This window comes from Danio aesculapii, chromosome 17 (genome assembly GCF_903798145.1).
Source record: "Danio aesculapii chromosome 17, fDanAes4.1, whole genome shotgun sequence".
In the NCBI taxonomy this organism is placed as follows: Eukaryota; Metazoa; Chordata; class Actinopteri; order Cypriniformes; family Danionidae; genus Danio; species Danio aesculapii.
In genome coordinates this window covers 44427357-44451118 of record NC_079451.1, presented here as the reverse complement: position 1 = coordinate 44451118, position 23762 = coordinate 44427357, and the positions used below count along the sequence as shown (strand labels likewise).

The 23762-nt window shown below is 35.6% G+C and overlaps 1 protein-coding gene across 4 annotated transcripts in view; it reads right to left on the bottom strand.

The window, feature by feature from the left end:
- The window catches only part of ctbp2a (C-terminal binding protein 2a), a 128269-nt gene that overhangs the window by 57896 nt on the left and 46611 nt on the right, over positions 1-23762 (bottom strand). The window contains exon 1 of one of the 4 annotated variants that reach the window (XM_056476637.1): positions 18411-19281. The exons of the other annotated variants lie outside the window; for them this stretch is intronic. Within the exon in view, the coding sequence (XP_056332612.1) occupies positions 18411-19266 (856 nt within the window). The 5' untranslated portion in view covers positions 19267-19281. Of the gene's footprint in view, positions 1-18410; positions 19282-23762 lie in introns of those variants that run through there. 4 annotated transcript variants of the gene reach the window in all.

Here is a 23762-nt window from a genome sequence, read left to right as displayed (position 1 = left end):
TATAATATAATATAATATAATATAATATAATATAATATAATAATATAATATAATATAATATAATATAATATAATATAATATAATATAATATAATATAATATAATATAATAACAATTACACAGGAAATTAAACAGCTATAATAAAAATGCATATCAGCAACAAATTCATAAAGACTGCAATATATGATATACTATTCAATATTTCAACACAACAAGCTTCTTTGGTGACATTTGAATCAGCATATCTGGCAACAGCATTGCTCAATACATCACATATGCATAAAACCATATGCATATCTCTCTCTTACTTACACACACACACACACACACACACACACACACACACACTCCTTTAACACATAAAACATCCCGGTTTAACATGAGAAATCCAACAAAGCACAAACACATGCAATACGCAGCACACATTTACAAGAACATGAATTCGTTTAGCGGACACTGTTATCCGACGCGATTTGACAAATGAAAAATGCTACATGCAGCATAAGTAATGCACAAGTCCTTTAACATTTGATGAAGTGGGAAATATCAGACGCTGCTAGTTGTTTACACACAGATCTCGTCTGCATGCCAAACCAGGGCAAATTGATTATTCATACATTCAAACAAACCAATTTCACAGCCGTTTATGATTCTTTAATGCTAATATGTCATGTGGGAGAGAGTTGCGTACGTCAGAGATCGCTGGGATGAGATGTGAGACCGCGGACAGGGATTACAGTACACGCATTCATTCATTCATTTCTGCAGGATTATGTTCTAACCCCAAACCCCCTCCACGCCGTCCTTTCCCACCGGGCCGTCCTGCACAGATGGCTAGTGGGATTTTACCTCTCTAATCTCTTCTCTTTCATTCCCTCTCTCTCTCTTTTGCTTTATAAAAAGCTTCAGTAAATGAATATGCTGAGCTGGGCAAATGGCAACTGAAACGACTTTTTGGTTTTGGACTGTCTTTTTGCCCTCCATTTGCATTCATTATATTCCTCCATGCTGAAAATTTCCTTCCGAGTCTGATCAAATTTCTTCAGATTAATGCACTCCGGCTGCATATACAAGTCGCTTTTCATTATTTCTCTCGGCCAGTCATGCCAAGACTAAATAAACTTGTTGTATGAATAAAATTTGAATAGATAGTGCACACTTAAACTGACTGAAGTTGTAAAGAAAAACAAAGAATATTTTTGTGTATGCGGTCACACTACATTGTTCACTCTACTGACAACCATTCATAACCATGAGAACTTTAAACAAACGACAAGAAAAAAACTTGGTTACTAAAACTGCATGCTTGTAATAAAGTGGAGTGGACTGGATATTTTTACTGCATTACATACTGCATATATCGCCTCTGAAGAAATACGTGTCAAACGCCAAATGTGACCATAGCTTTGTTCTTAAAAATATACATAATAATAAATAAATAAATAAATAAATAAATAAATAAATATGTATATAAATATATAAATAAATAAATATATATAAATAAATAAATTCTAGAATAACACAAAAATAATACAAATAATATTATATATATAACAATTCCACTAATCTGATATTGTTTTGTAATAATTATATAAAGAGAGTTAAATATATAAAATATAATAATATAGAGAGATTAAAAAAAAAAAAATTAACTCCTAAAAATAAAAAATACATACAAAAAAAATACTTTAGAAAATGGATACTAAAAAATGGATCCCTTGACTTATGAACCAACTGGTTTTGTTATATAACAATGTTTCATAACATTTTACAATACGTTTCCATTTTTATAGCATTAGTTAACTCGAAAATTATTCCTAAAGCATTTTATAATCTAAGTTCAACTTTATTTCAGCATATATTAACTTTTGATATTTCAAAAATGTATCAGTAAATATTATTTAATGGACCTGAGCTACAATTAACAAACAATGAACGGCTAGAACTTTATTAACTAATGTTAAAAAAAAAACTACAACAAACACATTGCTCACCGTTTAGGGTAAATTAAGTTGCATTTTATTTTAAGCAACTTTTTTAATATATATATTTAAAGCATAATATCAGCTATTGTCATGAATTTATATACATGTATACAAAATCCATATAAGAAAAAAATTCCACATTATATGCGAAATATTATGACAAAGATTTTTTATATTCACGCTACTCTAAATAATGATACTAATACTAATAATAAAAATAAACATATAAAATAAAAAATGTATAAAAAATAAATACATCAAGCTAGATTTATATCATGTTACACCAATCTGAATTTAACTACTTTGATAATTCATAATAAAATAAAAATAATTTCCTGACTCAACATAAAAATGACATGAATATTGTCATTTCCGTGTGTACTACAAGCTTCCCGTTCACAAGCTGCCTTCCTATGTAAACAACAATTGCATTTCAAATTTAAATAAGAGTGATGTCATCAACACAACATTTGCATACTGAGCTGTGATTGGCCCTATCCATGCATCTACATAGCCAGTCGCTTTCATAGCTACACAGTCACTACATAGCTACTATAGTCAATTTCACTTATATAAAAAAAAAAGCATCATGTTGATTCTCCTGCACAGAAAAACCAGAACAAATCACAGCCTGATTCTCAAGACTATAACAAAGTGGCTCTAATGCTGCATTTCATTACACAAACGCAAGCATGCACTAGTTTTCCCTTTAGCAAATGCAAATCTAGTTCAACTCCAGCATTAGCGGTCACCTGTGACTATACAGAAACATCCTGGCCTAGAATTAAATAGCTCAACTAAACAGCCTGCACTAAAGTACAGCACCCTGTCAAGCGTCCTTTCAGAGAGTAACACTTCTGATCCACGACTAGAGACAGCTTATCCTGGACTATGGGACGATCACAGTAAGACGCAGTCCTAAGAGCTTTCCTTTTAAAAGAAAATTTTCAACAGCATCAATCTCAAACTCTAAATCAGATACAGTAAACACAATCAACACACAAACACACACACCTGACCTGCAACACTCTCATATGGCTTGACTGCAACACCCATCGCCATCTCTACATAATCCCTTCTTACTAGAAAGGAAGGTCTCTTGGCAGGGTCGTCCCTGCATGTCCATATATAGACGCAATTAATCTTGGGGCATTTGGAATGACCATATATGGTCAAGGAGCAAGGAAGCAGACTGTTTTCAGGATAGTTCATTAAGAAGTATTGGACCGTAATAAACGATACATTATGGTGTATGTGCATGCTTTGTAAAAGACATGGCATGTAAACAATAATTAGAATTATGGATCAATTAATTATTATTGGGGGAGGGGTGGATGGTACATTTTATGATTTTATACCCAAAATAAGATCTAAATGACAACATCTCTATTTAATTTTGGACACAAAAAGGCTCCACAAAAAGTTTCATTTTTAGTCCAAATTAGTTTTAATTTACATTTCTAGATATAGTCTAAATTATAAGCTTTTATTATCTTAAAGTTCTGTTTTAACATATTTTTAAACAATACTTTAACAATACATTTCTTATAACTATTTTTGTCTTTGCCAAATTTGAAGCACATTCAATTTGTTTGTTTTTTGTTACTTTGCACAATACTAGTAATCAGCTTAAAGTGTAATGTAAAGGCTTAATTGGCAAGTGATTGGACAACAGGGGTTTGTTCTGTAGCCAATAACAAAAATAATAATAATTCTTAAGTACGATAATAATATTGACCTATTGCTTTCTAGCCAAACTAAAACAAATCAGAGGCTCTCAAAAAGAAAAAAAATATTAGAATAATATACTGTGGAAATGTCTTGGCTCCATTAAACATAACTTAAAAAATATTTTAAAAAAGTTTTACACAAGGGCTAATAATTTTGCTTTGGAATGACTATATATGGTCAAATAGGCTGTTTTCAGCTGAGTTCACATTGGTGATACATTATGGTGTATGTTTTTCTTCACTTTCGCAATTTAGTGAAGTTTTTTTCCCTCTCCGCTGTCGCCACTAGCTTGCATGGTTCGGGATCTATAGAGCTGCGCATCGTTGGATTTGCTCTTCAGTGTTTGGACTCTCAGTAGTGATTATTAAACCACACTGAACTGAGCTAAACTGAACTGAACTTAAACACTACAAACTGAACTACACTGTTCCTATTTACTATGACCCTTTATGTGAAGCTGCCTTGACACAATCTACATTGTATAAGCGCTATACAAATAAAGGTAAATTGAATTGAATTGAATGTGCATGTTTTCTAAAACTCATGGCATGTTAATAATGATTAAAAGTTTGGTTTAATTAAAGCGAATACAAATGTCTGAGGAAAAAATTGCACCATTTGTGATTTTATGCCAAAAGTAAGACCTAAATGACATTTTTATTTTAAATTTGGACGCAAAAATGCTTTAGTCAATCCACAAAATGTAATGCATACATATACATACATACATACATACATATATATAGTCTAAATAAGTCTTAATTTACATATTTAGATATAATTCTTAGCTCTTCTGGGAGTTTTTTATTACGTTAATGTTCTATTTTAACACATATTTAAACATAATAGTTTTAACAAATAATTCTAATAACCCTTTTTTGTCTTTGCCACATTCAAAGTACATCCTATTTTTAGTTATTTTGCAAGATAATAGTATTCATCTTAAAATGCAAAGGCTTAATTGCCAATTAATTTGACAACAGTGGTTTGTTCTGTAGCCGATCAAATAATAATAATAATAATAACAAATTAAGATATATATATATATATATATATATATATGGTATAATAAAATTAAAATAAACTAATTTTATTCCAGTCAAACTAAAACAAATAAGATGTTCTCAAAAAATGAAAGTAAATATCAAATCAAATCAATCAAATCAAATCACTTTTATTGTCACATCATCAGCAGCACGTATACTATGATGAGTGAAAAGCTTATTAATAAAATATTATAATATTCTAAAATATTATAATAATATACTGCCAAAATTTGCTCCATTAACATAACTATACAATATTTGAAAAAGAACACAAAATTTACAGGGGGGCTAATGATTTTACCAAGTAGGCTGTTTTGAGACTGGTTCATTGAGAAGTGTTGGACCATAGCGAATGATACATTATAGTGTTTGTGCATGCTTTCTAAAAGACATGGCATGTTAATAATAATTAGAATTATGGATCAATAAAGTGAATACAAATGTTTTTGTGGAATAAATAGTAACTTTTGTGATATTCGGCCAAAAAGAAGATCTAAATGACCAGATTTTTGTTTTACGTAAAAAAAGCTTCAGTCAATCCACTAAAAGTGATACACACTCAAAAAATTACATTAGCTGTTTGTTCAAACTATGTACTTAAAACGAGCTGAAACAACACAATTCCTGAGTTTTCTTTTTGGAACAACTTAATTGTTTTACGTTCAATCAACTTAAATTCGTAAAAATTGATAAGTTAACATGATCCCTTCATGTCATCTCAACACAAATCGATTTTGTGGAACCCAATATTGTTTACAGTGTATATACAGTATGAAATATATATATATATATATATATATATATATATATATATATATATATATATATATATATATATATTCGAAATGAGTCATATTTTACATATATAGACAATCTAAACTATTAGTCCTCCTGAGAACTTTTTATAATGTTAACGTTCTGTTTAAAATGTTTAAACAATTTTAACAACTAATTTTTAATAACAATTTTATTTTGTCTTTGCCACACTCAAAGTCCATACTATTTTTTTATTATTATTTTGCAAGATAATAGTATTCATATTACAGTGCAATGTAAAGGTTTAATTGGTAAGTGACTGAACAACTGTGGTTTGTTCTGTAGCTTAAAATTTAACTAGGGTAACAACATTGACCTTAAAATAGTTTTTTTTTTAAACGGCTCTTATTCCAGCCAAAGTAAAATAAACAAGAAAAATAAAAAAATTAAAAAATCTAATAATAGTAAACTGCCAAAATGTCTTTGCTCCATTAAACATAACTTACAAAATATTTGAACAAGAACACAAAATTCACACAAGGGCTAATAATGTTGCTATTGGCATGACCATATATGGCTGACATAAGCTGTTTTCAGATTAGTTCATTGAGAAGTATTGGACCAAAGCGAATGATACATTATGGTGTATGATGTGCACGCTTTCTAAAAGACTCATTCATTTCTTTTCGGCTTAGTCCCTTAATTAATCTGGGGTCACCACAGCGGAATGAACCACCAACTTATCCAGCACACGTTTTACGCAGAGGTGAACGTGCTACCCACTGCGCCAGCCTTCTAAAAGACTTGTCATGTTAATAATAATTATAATTTTGGATTAATTAAAATGAATATACATGTCTGGGGGGAAATTCATGCCAAAAGTAAGATCTAAATGACAATATTTTTGTTTTTTATGCAAAAAAGCTTTAGTAAATCCACAAAAAGGGATGATATTTAAAGTCTAAATGAGTCTTCATTTACATATTTAGATATAGTCTAAATTCTTAGCCCTCCTGGGAATCTTTCAGTATGTTAAAGTTCTGTTTTAACACATATTTAAACAATAGTTTCAACAAACAATTTCTAATAAACAATTTTTTTTGTCTTTGCCACTTCAATGTACATTACATTTTTATTTATTTTTTTGTTATTTTGCAAGATAATAGTATTCAGCTTATTGTAAAGTCTTTATTGACATGTGATTGGACCACAGTGGTTTGATCTGTAGCCGATCAAAAAATAAATAAACAAATAAATAAATATAATAATAATAAAATAACGTAATAATTTTGACCTTAAAATAGTTTTTTTAATGATTATTTTACCCCAGCCAAACTAAAACAAATCAGACGCTACCAAAAAGAAATAAATATTATAATATTATACTGCCAAAATGTCTTTGCTCCATTAAACAACTTAAAAAATATTTGAAAATAAAAACAATCCACACAAAGGTTAATAATTTTGCATTTAAAACAACCATATATGATCAAATAGGCTGTTTTTAGACCATAGCGAATGATACATCATGGTGTATGATGTGCATGCTTTCTAAAAGACTTGGCATGATAATAATAATTATAATAAAAAAAAATAAAAATCAGAGCAGCCGTTGCTACGAAAAACAGGTCACCTAGCAACACACAATTAAGGAATACCCTGCGAGCCCGCAGTCTACAGCCTGTCCATTAGCAGACGAAATTACTGGCTAAACAAACAACCATCACCCACATGCAAATGACTTTGTTGTGCATAAGAGAAGAATATTCTCATATCCTGCTGGGGTTTTCGCAGATGTTTAGGACATGAGCAATGTACTCTGACTCTATCCAACCTGAAACATCTGGAGTCCGAGATGACTGGGGAAACGCTGGAGAAATGGTTTCATTATATGGAACGAAAGCCAGCTAAACCCATTAACTCAAGTGAGACGGTAGAGAAGGTGTAACAGAAGCAAGGGGAGGGAAAAAAAAGACACAAAGGGAAAATGGACGGCTTTGAAAGAGAAACGAAACCAGGATGCAGGAGGCAGAAAGGATGCATTGGATTAGAATTAAAAAGAGGAGGTCCTCTTTTCTATGAATGGACAACTAGTTCTCCAACAATTGACTAGCTCATATAAACAAACTCATTTGCACTCACTGAAGAAAACGATTCATTGCATTTACAATTTTTTAAAGAAAAACAAAATTGCCTCACAGCGAGAAGATCACTGATTTGAGTCCCGGTTGGACCAGTTGGCATTTCTGTGTGGAGTTTGCATGTTCTCCTCGTGTTGGCGTGGTTTTTTTTCCTCCACAGTCCAAACACATGCAGTATAGGTGAATTGAATAAGCTAAATTGGTCGTAGTGTATGAGTGTGTGTGAATGTGAGGGTGTATGGGTGTTTCCCAGTGTTGGGTTGCGGCTGGAAGGGCATCCACTGCGTAAAACATATGCCGGAATAGTTGGCGGTTCATTCCGCTGTGGCGATCCCTGATAAATAATGGGACTGAGCTGAAGTAAAATGAATAAATGGTTGCAAAGTGTGTATGGGCTGAATGTAAACAAGTTAAGTTGAACATTACTAAATTTTGTTTAAATTCAGCGCATATAAATTGTTTGCAACCTGTTACCTTACATATATTTTTTGTAAATCCAATGAATAATTATTTTCAGCGTACAGCATATATTTGCAACACTTCAAATGTCTATTACAAGCCAAGTCAAGTCAAACTTTATTTATAGAGCACTTTAAAAAACAGAGAAGTGAGCCAACATGCTGTACAGAAATATACAACAAAATAAGTCTACGCTGCAAAAAATGCTGGGTTTCACACAAATCCTTCATGTTGTCTCAACACAAATTGAGTACGGTAACGTAATTGTTTTTCCAAATTAAGTGGATTGAACATACAACAATTAAATTGTTTAAAAAATAACACAAGAATTGTGTTAATTCAGCTCATTTTAAGTGTAAAGCCTGTTTCACAATGCAAGCGTCAGCAGCGCATGAGCAGAGCGTGTTTTTTCGGCGTCCATGTTAACAGATTAGAGGTTTCATACCGCATGCAGCAGCAACACTGAAGCAGCAGTGTCGCGATAGTTTCGGGGCTGGGTCTATTTTTGCAGCGCTGCTCACGCTCAAATAAAGTGACAGTGCATTGATAATGGCCAAAACACATTGAATGACAGTAAAAAGTAGCATTTTTATCCTGTGAATGCGGTAATAATATCCACTGATTTATATATAGTCAATCAAATGAACTTAAACGATTAAAAACTGCAACAAACTTTTATTTAGGCCCAAAATATTTATTTACGGGAGTTGTAGACCATAGCAAAGTGTATTGTGGGTAGTGTAGTTCGACACGCATGCTGGATGATGTGAGCTGGTCGTGTGCTGTGCAGCTGAAGCAGAGGAATAAAAGCTTTATTCGGCTTTGTTTTATGTTCACTCAATTTATTTCACCCGGGAGCTATTTTGTACTGTGAACCTGACAACACGAAAATAAGTAAAAGAAGGGCATGCAATAATTACTTTTACGCTCTGCTCACGCACTGCTTTTGCTTGCGGAGTGAAACAGGCGTAATAGAGGAGGCGACGCAGTGGCGCAGTAGGTAGTGCTGTCGCCTCACAGCAAGAAGGTTGCTGGTTCGAGCCTCGGCTGGGTCAGTTGGTGTTTCTGTGTGGAGTTTGCATGTTCTCCCTGCGTTCGCGTGGGTTTCCTCTGGGTGCTCCGGTTTCCCCCACAGTCCAAAGACATGCGGTACAGGTGAATTGGGTAGGCTAGATTGTCCGTAGTGTATGAGTGTGAATGAATGAGTGTGTGTGTGTGTGTGTGTGTGTGTGTGTGTGTATGTTTCCCAGAGATGAGTTGGATAAGTTGGCGGTTCATTCCACTGTGGCTATCCTGGATTAATAAAGGGACTAAGCCGAAAAGAAAATGAATGAATGAATGAATGTAATAGAGGAATTACCAACCGACGTCACACGGGTTCCCAGCTGCAAAAAGAGACATGTCGTGTTGTGCAGTAGGATACCAAATTCGAGTTAAATTTTACCGTACACCACACCGCTTTAATGCCAACCGCAGACTTCTTTGGCTAACAGGGTGCTGAATGGAGTGAGGACCTAATTAAAAACTCTGCAGTTCTCATGTTATATCAGGTAAGTTCAGGGACTATGCTGAATCATACATATTACTCAGTTTTGATTGCAGCAATGATTTCAACAAAAGCGGTTAAATATGGTGAATTAAACTGCGGACACTGAATGCTAAGAATGAAACGTGAAAATCTAAGTTCACATACCCTGTCATATAGGTGCAGTTCGCTGTCAGAATGCAGTTGTTTTGCTTGTTGATGATTATCCAGGCCTTGTATAGCTCCGTCTTCTTTCCTTGTCTTTGGCTAGGCAGAACCTTGGTTTTTAGCGCTACATACAGTAGTGTTGAATCTGGTAATCATGGAGCATTATTTCTTGCACATGACCACACAGAACAACATTGTTGGCATCCAAAGACTTGTAGGCCCTTAACTTCTCTCTTGTAAAATCACTTGGAGCTTCAATGAGATAGTTGCATATTTGGGGCTGGATGCTTGGTCATTTCGTCTTATCCAATACTTATTTGGAGCGTGCTATCGCAAACGGACCTGTCAGACGAACGCCGCTCACTTTAACATTAAGTTTGCAGAATAACTGTGCTCATCACTGGGTGACAAGCTGTTATAATACGCTGAAAGCATTATGTAAATAATATATAATATGTAATTCAATATAACTTATCTCTAATACAACATCAAACTCTGTACCGCATCGGATGTCATTCCCTCACTGTAAATGCTAGCGCTCCCGGTTTTAATGCAACCTCGCTGTGCGCGCATAAATGTTTACAAACATGGTAATTCTGGTAAAAATTTTAGCCTAGGATTTCAGGAATCTTTTAGGATTTCCCAAATTTGCCTCAGATGGCAAAATCATGGCTGAAATCTCAAAGTGTGAGCAGGGCTTTACTCTGAGCCCAAAGATTAACAATCAACTGAATTATTTACATTTGAATTAAGTTGCTGAGACTTTTATTTCAGTATGTTGATGTGGTTCCAACTGAAATGAAGTATAGAGTAGGGGGCGGGGCTTTATTTTGTGCACCATTCTCTCATAGCAAACTAATGGTAGGAGGGGATTTAATAAACAGTTGCTATGGTAGCCCTCAAGTTGACGTCAACAGAAGGACGCCACTCTAAACATGGAAACAAATGAGCAGACATTCAATGGAGATTACCAAAACAAAACAAGCATTTAATGGATTAACTATTAACTATTAGACTTAAGAATAATAATATGAGCCAGCAAAATAAACATTGTACATTTAGATTTCACGAGGACTTATAATATAATATTATAATAATATTTAAATCCATGCAGAAAAACTGCATTACCTATAAGGCTGTGCAAAATCCCACCAATTAGAACATCAAGATATCTTTAGCTCCACCCACTTTCATAAAGCACTGTGCATAATCAGTAATTCTCCTTATCTGACATTAAAATACTTAAATATCACACACATATGCATATTTTGCAATAAACTCGAAATGCATAGTTTCTTAAAATGAATGAATAATTATTTATTTCTTCGTTTTGTTTTGTTTTTATTTGATGGGGTGATTCGTAATGCTTCATGGGATTGTAGTTCTTTCCCTCATTATATCAAGTACAAAGTTTTATACATTTGTCTGATATTCATACATTTCTTTGCCTTATATCAAAGTCTGTAATGTTTACCTTGTAGCTGGTTAGTTTGTTCCAGGGCTAACAATGCCTTAATGCTGGCTTTTAAAAAAATTCCTTATGGGGAAAGTAGATTAGTAAAATACTTCTGGATTCAGAAATGCTCAAAAACATGATATGATGGAAATGTTTTGATGATGGAAAGGTTATATAATGTAAAGCTCCTTCTTGTGCTTAAGACAGATTTATTTGTTAAGAACAATCCGGTGATTTGAGTTGCACAGACCAAATAACTTTCATTTTTAATGCATTAAATGTAGTGCTTTATCCCAGAATAGGATTAAGTACACACTAAAGTATGTTTGATGCTAGAGTCAAACTGCTCATTTGAAATGGGCTGAAATGGGCTGAATTTTTTTGCAACAACTTAATTGTTTTATGTTCAGTCCACTTGAATTTGTTTATCTTAACCTTTGTTTAGACAACATGAAGGAATTAAGTTAACTTATTAGTTGTTTTTTTTTTACAAATTTAAGTGGATTTAACATAAAACAATTAAGTTGTCCGCCCAAAAACTCAATAGTTGTATTGTTTCAGCTTATTTTATACAAGTAGTTTGAACAGACAGCAAATGCCATTTTTGGTGTACTTTATAAAAATGAGCTGATGCAACAAAATTCTTGTAATTGTTTTTGGCCAATTTATTTGTTTTATATTCAGTCCACTTAAATCTGTAAACCATTAAGTTAACTTAAGCGTTTTGTGTTGGAACAACATGAATTACTAAAGTATGTTTGATGCTAGAGTCAAACTGCTTATTTGAAATGGGCTGAATCAACACAAGTCTTGAGTTTTTATTTTTTTATTTTACTATTGAGTTTTTGGGAGGACATCTTAATTGCTTTATGTTCAGTCCACTTGAATTTGTTTATCTTAACCTTTGTTTAGACAACATGAAGGAATTAAGTTAACTTATTAGCTTTTTTTCTTACAAATTTAAGTGGATTTAACATAAAACAATTAAGTTGTCCCCCCAAAAACTCAATAGTTGTATTGTTTCAGCTTATTTTATACAAGAAGTTTTAACAGACAGCGAATGCCATTTTTGGTGTACTTTATAAAAATGAGCTGATACAACTAAATTCTTGTACTTTTTTTGGCCAATTTATTTGTTTTATGTTCAGTCCACTGAAATCTGTAAACCATTAAGTTAAAAGCGTGTTGGTACAACTGCATGGTTAGGGGATTTGTAGTTTCCAGCTGCTTTGTGTGGAATTGAACTAAGAAAATGTTGACGATGCAAGTAATCTTAGGGGTTTAAAGTTAATTAAAAGACTTGTTAGAGTTTAATCTTCACTTTAGTTTGAAGATTGAGAAGATTTTCATGGAAAGCTTTGAGTTTTAAGGTTAACACTTTGCAGAGTCACTCATGCTTTGAGTGTTGGCTTAATTAACAAAAATGCAGTTTGTTGCTTTGCTCAATGAGCAATACTGTAACTGCTCTAAAATGAGTTCTGAGATCAGTCTCAATCAACTGTAACTAAATAAGAGACAAAACTAAGAGACTTCGAAATGTATGACACATAATAGACATACATGATATTATCAGACCTTTGCGTTTAAGTTAAATAAAAACACAAATGTATGTAACTTTTATTTAATAAAATCATGTTGGACCAACTCAACTGCATTTAAATGTGTAAATATTTTTAGTTGGTGCTAAACAAATTTATTAGATAAAAATCCTGCCCTCAATTAAATTGAGTTAATCTAACGAGTACAATTTTTTGAGTGTGTAGTTACCCAACATTAAATCATTTTGCTTGAATTTCCAAGAGCAAATACATATTTCATAATTAACATTAAACATAATTACATACCATTATTTTGGCCATGCTTCCCAACTCCCACTCTGACTAAAGCAGTCATCCTTTAATAATGTTCATCACCGCTCTCTCATTTCTCTCCCACCCCAGAGGCTCTCCAATCATATCCATACACTCTGATTACTATCACCACAATGTGATTAGCCTGACTATGGTGATGTGTTGTTTAATTTCCTGCTGGGGTTTGACACTGCATCTCCATTTCGGCTCTAAAACTCTTTGCATGCTGCACCTCCCCCTCAGACCAGCCATTGGTCATCGTTTTACATCAGCCAATGTAAGCTGGAAACAGTCTTTTACACCAGCTGCACCAGGAGGGATTAGACACAGAAATGCAACACACTTTGCAGCATCCAAAAAAATGAAATAAAACATTCATCAAAATCAGTGCTGCAACATTAACTGGAACCAAAAAAAAAAGTCACATAATAGATATGCATAAAGCATGTAAGATGCATTGTGAAAAACTGGTCATGCTAATTCACTCTAAAATTTAGCGAATGCATCTGGACCTTTAGTTTTACATCAAAAGTGCTTTCGATTAAATTAAACGGTCACACTTTATAATAAGATTGCATTAGTTATTGTAGTTACTAATGCAAACTAAGAACACTTGTACAGCATTTATTTAATCATAGATCATAATTTACTAATGTATTAAAATCCAATATTGTGCATGTTCACAATAGGCTTGCCACAATAAGGAATTTTTGGTGTGCAATCTATCGTCACAGAAATTGTTGCGATAAGTGATGTTATTGTCATTTTGAGATCATTTTATTGTATAATAATTATATAACAGCACAATAATGCAAATAGCCATAAACATTTTAAAATACTTATCATTTTAAGGTCATTTAGATTCTGTAATTTGATGTTAAAAAGGTAAATGTCCTATTATATATACCAGGGGGTCACCAAACTTGTTTCTGGAGGGCCGGTGTCCTGCAGATTTGAGCTCCAACCCTAATCAAACACACCTGAATGAGCTAATCAAGGTCTTACTAGGTATACTTGAAACACCCAGGCAGCTGTGTTGAGGCAAGTTGGAGCTAAACCCTGCAGGGACACAGGCCCTCCTGGACCGAGATTGGTGACCCCTGATATATACTTTTAAATGTCCTATTAGGTAAATGTCCAATTATAGGTAGAACGTAAATGTCATGAGAAATGGCTTTAACGTTATTTGTGAACTTCTTAAGGTCATGTAATATAGTCAGTATATTGATTATTGTGACAGGCCTAGTTAACATTGATTAATGCATTGTGAGTTAAAGACTAACAATAAATGACTGTATTTCCGTTACCTAATGTTGACTAACATGAATAATTACTGTATTAAATGTATTGTTTGTTGTTTCTCCATGTTAGTAAACAGATTAACTAATGGAATCTTATTATTGTAAAGCATTACCGATTAAATTACAGTGCAACAGTTTAAATTAATGGTAAATTAGTTCATGTATTTATTAACATGAACAAACAATGAACAATATATTTATTAAATAATTCATTCAACTTTGTTAACATTTTTTAAAGGCATTCATAGTTAGTTCTCATTACCTCTCAGTGCATTTACTAATATGATACACTTACATTATACAATAATTAACCTTAACTATAGGAGCATTATTTTAAAGGGTTATCAATTACTGTTTTATTTTGGTTTTTTTAAAGCTTGACAAACAGTTCTTTAATGTAAATCTTCTTTTGAATAAATTCTATTTCACATTATAATAATGAAAAGACATTTTTGCATTGTAATAATATCATTAAAATATTAGAATATTAGAATTAGAATATTATGCAGAATCTTTTAAAGAATTTAAAGTATCCCTGAGTACTTTTAGACTTGCCTATTTGTAAGGTGTATGTGTTTTTTTTAATTGGTTTTATGTTTACATTTGTACACTTTATTTTCATGTTTGATCATTTTATAGGTTTCTTTTTTGTTTTATATATATATATATATATATATATATATATATATATATATATATATATATATATATATATATATAAAACAATTAAAATTTTTTCTGCTATGCTTGTATTTCTTAAGTGTAAAGCGCTTTGAGAATTAAGCTTTAATAGCAAAATATTTAAAAAATGTATTATTTTTAAACGTCTTGTAAATAATGTCTCTCACCTATATATTAATGAACGACATGCTGAGTTAAAGAAATTTACAGTTAAAGTCATTCATAGTTAGTTCTCAATAACTCTCAGCGCATTTACTAATATGATACAGTTACATTATACAATAACTAACCTTAACTGTTGGATCATTAAAGTGTTACCAATTACTGTATTATTTTGTTTTTTAAAAAGCTTGGCGAACAGTGACAGTTTTTATGTAAATCTTCTTTTGAATGAATTCTATTTCATATTATAATAATGAAAAGACATTGTTGCATTCAAATATTATCAAATAATATCATAATAAATAAATAATAACAATAATAGCAGTATTATAACAATAATAATTTTGCTTAAACTCACTCCACTATAATATTAGGCATGAAGAATCTTTAAAGAATTTTAAGTATTCCTGAAGATTGACTTATTTGTTTTATCGCCTATTTGAGAGGTGTATGTGTACTTTTGATCAGTTTTATGTTTACATATTTACATTTTCTTTTTGTATTTGATTGGTTTATACGTTTGTGACTTGTTCTCTTTCTAATATATATAATTTTTAACCTCTGCATCCGCTATGCTTGTATTTCTAGAGTGTAAAGCGCTTTGAAAATTAAGTTTTAAATGGCAAAATATTTTTAAAAATAATTTTTAAACATCATGTAAATAATGTCTCTCAACTGTATATGAATGAACGACATGCTCAGTTACTTTTTCACAAATGTAAAATTTCCCACTAAAGTTTGTGGCTGACAAAAAGACTGAACTGTCACTCTTTCCCTCTAACAGTCCAGTCCATCATTCTGATCTTGCCTGTATAAGGCTCAAAGTGACATCTCACATCAAACATGCATCAAGGGGCTCTACCGCTAACTGACAGCCTACACTTCACTCACAGTATCTCAGTCAAACAGATCAGCTGTGACAGAGGTTCAAGCAAGCGAAGACAAAGTGTGAAAATAAAAAAATACAGCATACCACTCTAAATTCATTTAGATACACCTACTGCAAAACATACATGACATAAAAGCAGTGTAGTACTGAATACAATCTAGCATTCACAGACACCCTGAAGCCAAAAATGACTAATTCTGCAGAAATGTGACTGACTAATAAAATAACAGGCCACTGAAGCGCAAGACAAAAATAAAGAAAACACATTTGGACATTCTAGCACAGTTTATCACACCACTCATCACAGAAAAGGAAGTTTACTCTTAAATGAGCATCTGTGCCAGACATGCAAAAATACAATCTTTAGTGGTGTGTAATTCTGTGGTATAAAAGATGACGATGACCGACTATATGTATTTATATGTCAGAATTTTCATTCTGTCTAACTCTTTTTGTAATAAAAGCTGCACCTGATCTGGCACAAAACTAAGCGAAAGCAGCTCCTTTGATCTGAGGGAATAAATAAAATATGTTCAGCCTTGTTCAACATTGGACAGAGGGATGATATCGCAGTACTAGATGTTTGGGAACATCATTACCAACTCAATTCATTACTATTTCAACGAAAAACAAACAGCATTGTTTATTCTTCAAAGGAGGGTTCTCTGTGTAGCGCTTCTGAAAAGCGAAGTTCAAAGGGAAAGAATATAACTTGAATCAATTAACCTCAATTCACACATGCTCACTCTGACACAGACAGTTAGGAACTGAAGCACTGGAGGGGGTGGGAAGGAGAAAAGGAGAGCACAAAGAAGGTATTCAAGAGGGCTTTGATTTACTTGTGTCTGGTGATGCCATAGTGGAGACAATGACCGGAGGTCCAGTACGCCGGCTCAGCTTCTGATTAGCCAGGTTCATATTTTGGCCTGGGACGACACCCCCAACGGGTACTAGGGCTCCATCTGAGGACACTCCAGCCTTGCGCATTACTTGTGGGCTTAAATGGGGACTGGGCATGGGTGACATTGTAGCCAAGCTTCGATCCCGCTTCATTAACTCCATTGGAACAGTATAGTTGGTGGTGTATGCTTTCGGGGCTTGCTGGGGTGCCAAAGCAGGTACGGTCATTGGCTGGGGAACTGCAGGTAGGGCTGGCAACGGCATTGCATGAATTTGGGGTGGCAAAGCTGCCATTTGTTGTTGTATTCCTGGTAAATGTGCTGGTATGGCTACCTGTTGGGACATTGCAGTCACAGGTAATCCAGAATGTGGATTGTAACCTGACAATGGTCGAGGTTGGACAGGAACCATAGCACCACTGTATACTCCAGAAACCCTGGGTCCAGGATACCCACTGTGCTCAAGAAGCTGCTGGGAGGGAGCACTGCTGGGTCTGCGACTGTAGCAGTCACCAATCCTCGGAGATATAGTCTGCATGGGGGTAGAGGGTGGCTGGATATACTGCGACTCCAATCCTGGAGTCAAGGGTGGTGGCTGGTGCACGTAGATGTCACTGCGATGGCTAAAGCTGTTGGATCTTCCGCGGACTGGAGCGCTGGGATGCAGGGGGGTAGCAGGTACAATTTCAGGTGGTCGTTTGCAGCAAAGCACAACACGAGAGAGAACCCTGGCTTGTCCCAAGTTGGGGGCAACAGAACGCACATCATTTTCCTCCATAACGGCCAACATTGCAGTGGAGTCAAAGCCCTGCTGCAGTAGAGCATTGATGGTGCTTTCCGAGAGGCCCTCTTTATGCAACAACGCCAGAAACTCAGGGTCTGCATTTTTTTTAGGGTCTACAGGAGCCACTGGGGTCTGAGGGACAGAAGGAGGAGGAGCAGCAGTGAGAGGCTGAGCAGGAAGCTGAGGTAATGGAGCAGGAATAACGGCCACACCTGGAGTGGTAACTGGGGCAGGGGCAACAGGGGGAACTGGTGTGTAGATAGGATTTGGGGGTGCCACAGGTTGCACATGTGGAACTTGCTGCACTGGCTGAACTTGTGGTACCTGCTGAACTTGCTGAACTGGTTGCATTTGTTGCACTGGCTGAACTGGTTGCATTTGTTGCACTGGCTGAACTGGTTGCATTTGTTGCACTGGCTGAGCTTGCTGCATTTGTTGCACTGGCTGAGCTTGCTGAATTTGTTGCACTGGCTGAACCTGCTGCATTTGTTGCTGCTGTATTTGTTGTTGTAATTGTTGGGCTTGCTGTTGCTGCTGTATGGTGTATGGTGAGGGGTTTTCCGGATGCATGACCATACCTCGGGAAGTTCCATCCATTCCTTGAGCAACTGGATCAACCACCAGGCATGTGGCTGTTGGCTGATGAGGATCAATTGGCCTTCCGTTAACATCACTGTAGACTGTATGGCTAGTTAGAGAGGGAGGAGGCTCAGTAGCGTAACGAGGAGAATTTGGCTCCATTATATAACGAGCCGGAGATGGTGCTCTGCTTGGAATGCGCTGCCCATCATGCATCATTTTGGTGCCAGGAGTAGCAGGTGGGAGTCCAGACAGGGATGGCTCTCTGTAAATACGACCCATGTCATGAACAGTTGGAGGTGGGGGAGGAGGTACACCTGGTGTTGGGGCTACAGAACCAGGTCGACCTCCTGAACTCTGCTCCCAAATCTGCCGAGGACCTGCCATCATTCCATAATGTGAAGATGATCTATTGAGTGAATGAGGCTGCTCTCCACGATAGAAACCCTCTGTTGGCCGGGATGGCATGCCTGTGTCTTGCTGATAATAGTCATGGGGTGGCAACGAACCACGATGAGCTGTTGGTTGTCGGTCATAATGACTATTCAACTCAGGAACGGAGCTCTTTCTTATGTTACGGGGGTCCGGGCGATCCAAATAGCCTTGGTTATAAAGAGATTCCTGATAGGCGTCTGGCTCCCGTTTCAAATCGAGGTCAGGGGGACGCACTCCAGGCGCTGGTTCATACCATCCCCCTCCTGCATCCGCTCCGTAGCTCAGCGAGTTGCGTCGACCAGCCATCCGGGCCTGCTGCTCGTAAACACTGTCACTGCGCTCCCAATGACCCTCATTCCCACCCAGCGTGTCCCAGCTCTGGGAGCGGCCGATCGGCAACTGCTTACTGGAGATCAACATGAGGAAAAGATATACCTTACTCACAGGGAAGAAAATGAGAGATGTTTTCCTTTAAATTTCTAGTTGCAAGCTGATGTCAAGTGGTGTGAGGAAGGAGGGTGAACGAAAAAAATATATAAAACAGAAGATATTGCTTTTCACCTGAGGTCCAGTAGTAATTTCTGTGTCCCGTCTCTATCACAGTGGAAAGGTCTGGCTATCAAATGGCTCCTCTCGCTTGGTGATCGCTGAATAATTAATCTGGGGAATACTGCTGGTGGTGATGGAAGCAGGAAAGAGGACACCATGCACTCTTACAAATAACGCTGGTATGTAGGTGAAGCCTGCCTGACTACTCCATTCTGGCAATGCAAAGCGACAAGCGTGAATAGATGGAGGGAAAGAAAAAGAGAGAAAACAGAGACAGGAAGGAAAATTTTAAACAAGGGGAGGGATGGCGTGGGGGAGGCAGGGGCTTGTGATAATCCAGCGAGGCTGATCCTCTCCAACTCTGAACATTTTACTCGTTCAGATTGCTATGAGGGATTACAGACAAAATAAAGCCAGCTTAAATCCACTCTTCTTCCTCGTGACGTCACACGCAAACACACACACACAAAAAAATCTGTCCCGGATGATAATGAACACAATGAAATCCCTTCGGATGGGAACACATGAGGCCATGGACACACTTACCTGATATGCCAGTGATCAAGGTGGTCTGTGCGTCTTTCAAAGGCCTGGCCAGCTGGCACTGAGCTGAAGGTCTTGATTCCAAGAGGTGGGCCACAAGAGGAGGGCCAGTAAAAGTAATACAGATCTAATGCAGCAGGGCAAAATCATGTAGCACTGTCAGGAAACGTCAAATCCTGATTGAACAATAATCCTATGATGGGCCAGCAATGCCTGCAGAGCTCGGCAAATGAAGAGATCCAGCATCACCCCTCATCTACTGCGTTATGACCCGAGCTGACACCAGCACAGCTATATGAACCACTGCCTTCACATACACACCAACAATGAGGTCACAAGGCTTCGGGATTACAATACTGATGCACAAAAGAAATCAGCTTAATTACAAAACCAATCAGATCTGATGCAAATTGAAAAGCCTTTGGGAAACAAACATAATAAACGGTATTTCTGACATTTCTTAAAATGCCATAATCACTCCAATATTCTTAATTGTTCTTTAAAGATACACTTTAGCTAAAAATGTAAGGTACAAAACCTGTCACTACACTCTCAGAAATAAAGGTACGCGAGCTGTCATTGGGGTGGTACCTTTTCAAAAAGTACATATTTGTACTGAAAGAGTCTATATTGGTACCTCAAAAGTATATATTAGTAACTAAAAATTTTAAAAGGGACACTTTTGTACATTTTAGGTACTAATAAGGTACACATTTGTACCTTTTGAAAAGGTACCACCCTAGTGACAGCTCGAGTACCTTTATTTCTGAGAGTGTAGGGTAGTATTTATTTTCCAAAAGGCACAGTTTTGTCCTTTAAAATGTACATATTAATTCCTAAAAATTATAAATATGTACCTTAAAGTACTCAAAAGGTACAAAAATGTACCCTAAATGTACAAAATTGTACCATTAAAATTCCAATGTGCAACTGTAAGGTACAAAAGTGACATGTTTTATAACTAAATTTCTGATAGTGTCCCATTTACTCACACTCATGTTTTTCTAACAATGTATTACTTTATTCTTCCTTGAAACACAAAAGAAATACTTCAAATATTTCATTGGATTATTGTCCATAAACCAAAAGTCAATGAGGCACAAAGTTCAACCGCATTCCTCAAAAAATATGTTGCGTTATTAAAAAGAACACAAATGCATATGGGTATGAATTTTGTATTATTTTATGAAAGAATAGTAATTTTTGGAGTGGACCATCCCTTTAATACACAATGAAGACATTTATTCTACATAAACAAAGAAACCATCACCCCATGTTGTGCACTTCCCCACTGAGAAAGCATGCCTATGTTATTAAGATAAGCATTATAAAACCCACGGGGGGTGAAGCCGGAAATCTGGGACATCAAATACAAACTACAATATCTAAAGGCTTGCAAATATGTCTTTCATGGAAAACATTCCATCAGCATGAATGTTAACATGGTCAAAACTGGAGTTTTTGGTTTAGGAAAAGCTTTTTGTTGTTGAACAGATTTTGCCCACCTGCCACTGAAACACTCCACCCAAATCCTCTCTGATCCCCCACAAACACCGAGATGGAGAGTGAGCAACAGAGAGAGACTTGTGAGGATCAAATTAATAGGGCATATTCTCAGACTATCCCTTGTCATCGTGATACATTCTGCATCTTGAAAGAATCTGAAGATTTAGAGTTTTAAAGTGACTTTCAGGCTTGTTTTGATCTTTTTTCTTTTAACACACCATGCGTAGATACACAAGATACGCCTTGTAATACAGCTATGGCAGGAATTTCACTTTTCAAGCTTGTTGTTCAGAATCAACAATGCATGTATGGATGAGCATTTCCAGATTGCAAATTATACAGTATGTTTCCTAGGGGCTGATTTATTAAATTTGGCATAGAAACCTTCCTAAAAGTGACCGTACACCAAAATAAATTGTAACTTATTTATTAAAGATTAGGGCTCATATGATTATTTAAAGAGGTTCAATTAGGTCAGTATTTAAGTTAAATATTTTTACTCCAAGTTTACTTAAATCTGCGCACATTCTCCCATTCAGTTTGTTTTTTATAGATCTCAATTTGGGATCTATGGGAATTAGCGTATACACACATTTTAGCCTTGCTTTTGTGAGTATGGTATATTTACAAAAGAGACCCCCGGTATATGCTTCCAAAAACACATTATCAGGTCACACAAAAAGTAAAGGCTGACCAACTGATAGGTTTCTTGATTAATCAGGAACAACAAATCTTGCTGAGGCAATCAAATATCTAAAGAAAAGATGAAAAGGGTCTGGATTTGTAGTTTTTTTGCTTTTAATACGTGAGATGAAGATTGAAAACTGAAATGAAGTACACAGCTATTGAATATTTTTGTCTGTTAGCCCAGTTGCAAACTGCTGTTACAGCTAGAAACATGTTCCTAATCCCTTAAAGATGCAGCGACACCACACACGGCAGTAATGGTCTTTTTGAAGTGTCACCCACTGTATACACCAGACATTACAGTACATGTTATCATACTATAAAGAAACACATCTGTTGACTCGATGCTACATTAGTAGATAAGAATTAGCCAACCTGATCTCAAGGGAAAAATGTACTATTTAATATTTTAGGAAATTAGTGTCATATTGCACAATGTTTAGAAAAAAAGCAACCATACAATGCCTGGTCATAAACAAAACTGTAAGTTGAACTCCCATATATGAATAAGAATTTAAATTAATCTGTTTTTGCCAAAAGCATCAAATAATAATTATTATTTTGGATGAAAAAAAAAATTTTTTGCAAATAAACTGGGATTAAAATATTTGTTACAACTCTGTGATTTTTAGAAATGTTATATGTTTTAAAGTTTAAGATGTTTCTAAAACAGAGCATGTTTGCAATGCTGTGTTCACACCAGACGCCGATGAAGCATCAGGCGCGAATGATTTACATGTTAAGTCAACGCAAAGAGACAAATAGACATCCTGTGGTGCAATTTACACGAATGAATCGGCGCTTGTAGGGGCATGATTATGAAATAGCGGCTCTTGTAGGGGTGTGATTATGACGTAGTGCCTGTTGATGGTGTCCCGAGGGAAAATCCTCTTGCTGACACCGGACAACAGTTCATCAAACTGGGCTCGGTTCAGTCTGAAGCACTGCTGAAAGCCTCCATCATTCAAGTATACTTTCTGGAGGAGTTGATGAACTCACAGAGCTGGGTGCACCCCCGAAAGGATCTAGTGGACTCAAACACGGCACCAAACAAATATACGCTGTTTTCCAGCCTTCCTAAAGCACATAAACATAGCTATTCTCTCAATAAAATCCATGTCAGCCATTTAGCAACGAAGCTAGAGTCACCGTGCAGAACGAAGCCTTGCCCATGACGTGAATCCGCGTCTATCGTGAAGTGAATTTCACGCGCGAATGAAGAGAGTGAACTCAAAACGTTTACATGTCTTTTTATGCACGAATAGTGTGATATACTTGCGCCTGCCCCATCTGGTGTGAACACATTATAATAAACACAGTTAAATCACTTTGTAATTCCTAACTGTGATGATCACCACGGCCGCATGGTGTCGTCAGTAAACTCTAATATATGTGTGTGTGTGTGTACTGCAAATGGCATTTGTGTGAGACTCATCATTTCAGAAAGGCTTGAATAAACTCCACCATAAATACATCAAATAAACTTACTTGGTATTTCTGACTAATGAGCTGCATTTCTGCATTTCAGTCAGTCTCTGTCTGTTTATCTGATGTAATGCATAATGAGAAGCAGCTCATTTGCATTTAAAGCCACAGCCTACAAAAACAGCTACAATGTATTCAGACACCGA